At 43.2% G+C, this 5,795-nt stretch overlaps 1 protein-coding gene across 1 annotated transcript in view; it reads right to left on the bottom strand.

Moving 5' to 3' along the window:
- The window catches only part of LOC125485390 (SLIT-ROBO Rho GTPase-activating protein 1-like), a 24,933-nt gene that overhangs the window by 16,775 nt on the left and 2,363 nt on the right, over window positions 1-5,795 (bottom strand). Inside the window, exons 2-3 of the mRNA XM_048607943.1 lie at window positions 5,501-5,722; window positions 743-844 (exon numbers count right to left, since the gene is read on the bottom strand). Of these exons, the coding sequence (XP_048463900.1) occupies window positions 743-844; window positions 5,501-5,722 (324 nt within the window). The remainder of the gene's footprint in view (window positions 1-742; window positions 845-5,500; window positions 5,723-5,795) is intronic.

Genomic DNA, 5,795 nt, shown 5'->3' with positions numbered 1-5,795 from the left:
AGAGATGGAGGGGGAGAGAGAGAGAGAGAGAGAGAGGGAGGGAGGGAGGGAGGGTGGGAGGGAGATGGAGGGGAGAGAAAAAGAGAGAGAGAGAGAGAGAGAGAGAGAGAGAGAGAGAGAGAGAGAGAGAGAGAGAGAGAGAGAGAGAATGAGCGATCGTCAGAAAATGACAGTTTAGTTTAAAATACTGTAAAAGTATTACAGCTGGAGCACCATTCGGGCAATGAAAATTGAGGGAGGTCAGAAAGTTTGAATGCAGACTTTTCCGACAGTTTGGAACTCTGAGTCCCGTGTGTGTATTTGCAAATCATAGCTTTAACAGAAGACATCTGGAAAATGAGGGTCCAAATGATAACTTAGAATTCCAAGCAGAACCAACACACTCAGAATCCACACAATTCAACAATGTACAACCCATTGTTCATAAATTTTCAGAAGATGTTCCATACAAGAGTCAACTTCCTTTGCTAAAATTGGCAACAATCAGAAAATCACAGCCCTATTCACAACAGATCTTGGGCCATTTCCCCAGATGTCTTCCATTAGGTTGAGATTGCAAAACATGCTGGAAGAATTCCGAATAGTATCCTCACTTTTTTTTAAGCAGTAGCTTTTTCCACACGAACAGACAGATGAAGGGGAATTTCAGTACTCACTGTTGGATTCAGTTTACGAAGGGACACAAAAGTCAAAATGCAGTGAAATGCCTCGCTGTTACCACCAATGTACCGCAATAACCTACCTCCTCATTTTCAATTTTCAGGGTGGTCAGTCGGGATTGCAGCTGCTGATATCGGAGCATCAGCTCAGACTGCACAGGTTGCTGAGCACTAACCTGGCAAACCTGGTAACAGAATCAAAAATATCACTGTGAGCCTCCAAAAATATTGGTCAATCCATCGAAAGAGAGCAGGCAAGTTACACACCTTCCAAACTGTCTGTCTCCTCTCTTCTGAAAACTCTCAATGATGTTCAAGGACACTTTCACTGCTACTAATCATGACACTTGCCAATAGCCCATGGGTCATAGGCCTCAGCTTTGATATTTGACCCAGTCTTCGTTGGAACCAGTCCTCAGAGATCCATGATTATACACTTTCCAACAGCAGGATATTCAATACTGACCAAGCACTCTGCTTTACTTTCCATCTCTGACTAGTGCCAACATGAGAGTACCTCATGAGGGTGGCACGGTGGCTCAGTGGTTAGCACTACTGCCTCACAGCACCAGGGACACGGGATCGATTCCACCCTCGGGCGACTGTCTGTGTGGAGTTTGCACATTCTCCCTGCGTCTGTGTGGGTTTCCTCCGGGTGCTCTGGTTTCCCCCCGCAGTCCAAAGATGTGCAAGTTAGGTGCTTGGTTATGGGAAATGCAGGGTTACAGGGATAGGCTAGGGGAGTCAGTCTGGGTGGGATGCTGTTTGGAGGGACAGTGTGGACCCAATGGGCTGAATGGCCTGCTCCCAAACTGTAAGGATTCTCTGATACTACCTATTTGAGCCCTGGTTGGCTTCAGTTAGCTTAATGCTGAACATGGTGGTTAAAGAATGCCTTTGCTCCACACTGAACTGTGTATTTAGCAACAGGATCAATCTCCTCTTCACCCAGCAAATATGTTTTAAAGCTCTGTCCGTGTGGCTTACTTAATCAAAAATCAATGTATACAAAATTCATCTAGAGTTTGACAGGGTAGAATGGCAGAGCAGGCTCAAGGGGCTGTGTACTTCTGCTCCTCAGAACATAGGGCCATTCAGCCCCTCTAGCCTGTTCTGCCATTCAATGCATCACGGCTGATTTGTGGTCTAACCCCGTACATCTGCCTTTCGCCCATATCCCTTAATACCTTTGCTTAACAAAATTTATCTATCACAGATTTAAAAGTAACATCACCATCAACAGCCACTTATAGAAGAGAGTTGCAAGGCTCTAACAGCCTTTGTGCGCAGAAGTGCTTCCTAACATCTCACTCGAATGGTCTGGCCCTAATTCTCAGACTATGCCAGCTAGTTCTATAATCTCCAACCAGTGGGAATAGTTTCTTTTTATCAACCCTGTTGTTTCCTGCTAATATCTTGAAGACTTTGACGAGATTATTCCTTAACCTTTTAAATTCTAGAGAAATCAGGCCTAATTTGTGTAATCTCTCCTCATAATCTAACCCCTAAAGTCCAGATATCATTCTTGTAAACCAAGGCCAATATATCCTTCCTAAGGTGTGGTGGCTAGATTAGCTCACTGTACTCCAAGTGGGGTCTAACCAGGATTTGGTATGACTGTGAGCCCCGTATCTAAGGAGAGACGTGCTGGCATTGGAGGAGGTTTACTAGAATAATCCGGGGGCTGAAGGGCTTGACATATGAGGAGGAGTTCAGGACTCTTGGTCTGTACTCGATGGAGTCTAGAATGATGAGTGAAGGATCTGATTGAAACTTTAAGGATACTGAGATGCCTGGATTGAGTGGACATGGAGAAGAGGTTTCCACTCATAGGAGAGGCTAGGACCAGGGGGCACAGCCTCAGAGTGAAAGGACGACCCTTTAGAGCTTAGATAAGGAGGAATTTCTTCAGCCAGAGGGTGATTAATCCTTGGAACTCTGCTGCAGAAGGCTGTGGAGGCCCAGTTATTGAGTGTATTTAAAACAGATAGGTACATTGTAGATTAATAAGGTGGTCAAGGGTTATGGGGAGAAGGCAGGAGAATGGGTTTGAGACACTTATCAGCTACTATCAAATGGCGGAGCAGACTTGATGGGCTGAATGGCCTAATTTTGCCTATATCTTCCTCATCCTTGTATTCCAGTCCTCTAGGTATAAAGGCCAGCATTCCATTAGTCTTCCTGATTATTTGTTGAACCTATTTGTGGCATTTTAAAGATCCCAAGTCTCTTTAAACATCACTCTATTTAACTTCATACTATCTAGAAGATGTGCTCTCATATTGCACCATGTTCACATTTATGATGACATTGATTGCTGTATTCCCTGTGACTTAACAAATAAATCATCCTCTTTCGAACAGTTGTTCAATCATGCACAGAAGGCAAAAAACCCATTTCTAAAGTTAAAGTTTTGTAAAACATCAATGGCCCTGTTTTAATAACTAATGATCACCAAACTAACACAATAAAAATGCAATAAGGACACAAATCAAATCATGACTCATTGTGTTTCCGAGCTGTCAGTGTGATTCCATTTACACTCTGTTCAGTTAAGCGCAAGCCAATTACATCTCGGCATGTTTTTCTTTAATAGATTATCCTTGTCCTTGTTCTATTTTCACCAGCTTTAAGAATTTATGTTCTCCTTTGAAGCTCAAAGATTCCAGGAAGTAAGCTTTTGATTTTATTTTCTAAGATAGAATTGGGCAACGCTGAATACTGATGGGACACAATAGCAAAACTTTCAACATGTCAATGAGACTAAAAATACAACACAAAATATCTTAATGAAGATGCACATTTTTTAGTGGAAGCTGTCTCAATAACTTCAGATAAGGAAAGAAATCTTACCACCCGAGTGTGCATTTCTCCCCACAATGGAGTCCAGCTTTCAGTTTGAATTGCTCCATTATGAAATGGGAGCAAGATTACCCTTGCCAGGGAATCTCACTCACTCAATCCTGCCGTTAGGTTGGGATCAGACCATTGCTGGTGGATAGCTGTAGGCTTGCTGCAAAGCGAAGTCACTTCATAGCTATGCTATGCTTGTAGAGTGAAGACTCTCACCACTGATTGGTTACCGCACCAATGGAAGCTATTTGACTCATCTTGACTGAGCTGGCTCTCTACAAGAGCAACGTAGCTAGTTCAACTCTCTCATCTTTTCCCTGTGTAAAGTTCTCATCTTTACATTTCTCTGTATCTTTGATCATGAACTGAAATGGGAAAAGGTCTGGTCATGTCACTGGATGATTATCTTGAAGCCCTAGAGGACATGGGATAAAATTCCACCAGATGGTGATATTTGAATTCAATTAAAATCTGGAGGAGGAGGAGCAGAGGTGGGGGAAGAAAGAGAGAAAGACAGAGAGAGATTGTGAGATAGAAAGCTAATGGAGACTGCCCCTTTAGGGAAGGAAATCTGCCATCCTTACCTGGTCTGGCTGACATGGGAGTCCAGACGTATAGTGATATGGCTGACTCTCCACCACCCTCTGGGTAATGAGTAAAAGGCAATAAAAGCCAGCTGGTCAGTGTCACCACATCCTGTGAATTAGTTTTAAAAAGAAAGCCCAGGGACCTATAAGCCTTTTTAAACTGTTTTCTCAACCTGCCCCGCCACTTCCAACTTTCTGCACAACTTAATGAAAACAGCAGGCATTGGGTTGGCTATAAAAATGCAACAAAAAAAAAAAAAAAAAAAAAAAAATCCAGCCCCGTTCCTCATATTGAGGTTGTGTGTGTGACCTCTAACCCTGATCCTCAGGATAACAGAAGGGTGAAAACAGCCTGGCCAAGCCCTTCCCATTTCTGGTTGTGCAAACTCCAGAATTCATCACATTCTCTTGCACGGAATTCTAGGCCTAGGGAACGTGGTTTCCCATTTGCCCAGGAGAAATTAAAATCGTTTGTTCGGTCCAGTGGGTTAAGGTCTTAAAAGTGAACAACTTGTCTTTTGGTCAATGCACATTTTCCAGCAGAGTTTGTTGGATCTGAAGGACAGACAGTTCTGAGATTTATTGGATATGGATAACAGCAAAGCACAGGAGGAGGCCATTCAGCCCATTAGGCCTGTATAAGCTCTCTAAAAAAATCTATCCTATCAATCCTGCTCAATGATCTTTCCCCACTGCCTTGCTCATACTTTCGCTTCAATCTTTTCAACATCATTGTTGAATCTGCTTTCACTTCTGAGTCAAACAAGGTCTAGTTTATAACAACGTGCTGCTTTTTAAAACATTGCCCTTTTTCCAGTCATCTTGAATCTGTTACCTCTGGATATTTCCACTGACAACTACTTCTCCTTTACTATAACAAAACCTGCAAACTGCTGTGTGACATTCTGAGCTCGCTAAAGGTGCGATATAAATAAAAATCTTCCCACCTTGATACTCTAGAACACTTCTCTACTCTCACGAGAGTAATCCTAGCTTCATCTTGTAGGTTTAATTTAAAAGACAAATCTGTTCAGATTGTCTTAAGAAACCTTTGGAGTAGGTGGGGTTTGAACCCTGATCTCCTGGCCAAGAGGTAGGGATATTACTACAGCACCACAAGAGCTGTTTGCACCTCAGTGGAAGATATTTTCCTAATCAACCTGTTCAGGAATATTATGATACACCTCTGGAGTAGGTGGCGTTTGAACCCTGACCTCTCAGCTGAGAGGAAGGGACATGACAACTGCACCACACAAGCCCCTCACCTTCACCTTGTACATTATCTGATGCCTACTCAACAAGACTCCAATCAAGTGCATTTTGGTTTCATGGCTACGCTGTTCACAGGCAAGCAGAGAGAGATACTATTTGCTGTAAGAGAGATCAGTGTTCTTGGCCTACCTCATCTCCCATATGTGGCTGGAAGTCAAATTTCACCGGTGGACAGAATGCTGTGTGGTACATCTCCATAAATCGCTGCTTGTCGCTCCGAGGATCCAAATTATCAACAGCATTCTCAATGATGTCCAGGCCCTCGTGCCTGGATGTCTCCAGGTTGTATTCAGCAGACAGGAATGTTCTCAGAGCTCTGTTTAGACTGGCATGGTACCCCAGATCACAGCACTAACACAGCAAGACAGCAAGAGAGAGAAAGATACAGCGTTAACATTCAACTCTTCACATGGGTAGCTTCAGA

The sequence above is a fragment of the Rhincodon typus genome, chromosome 18 (assembly GCF_021869965.1).
Source record: "Rhincodon typus isolate 14 chromosome 18, sRhiTyp1.1, whole genome shotgun sequence".
In the NCBI taxonomy this organism is placed as follows: Eukaryota; Metazoa; Chordata; class Chondrichthyes; order Orectolobiformes; family Rhincodontidae; genus Rhincodon; species Rhincodon typus.
Note: the sequence above shows the minus strand (reverse complement) of the source record. Positions and strands in the feature narration are given on the sequence as shown.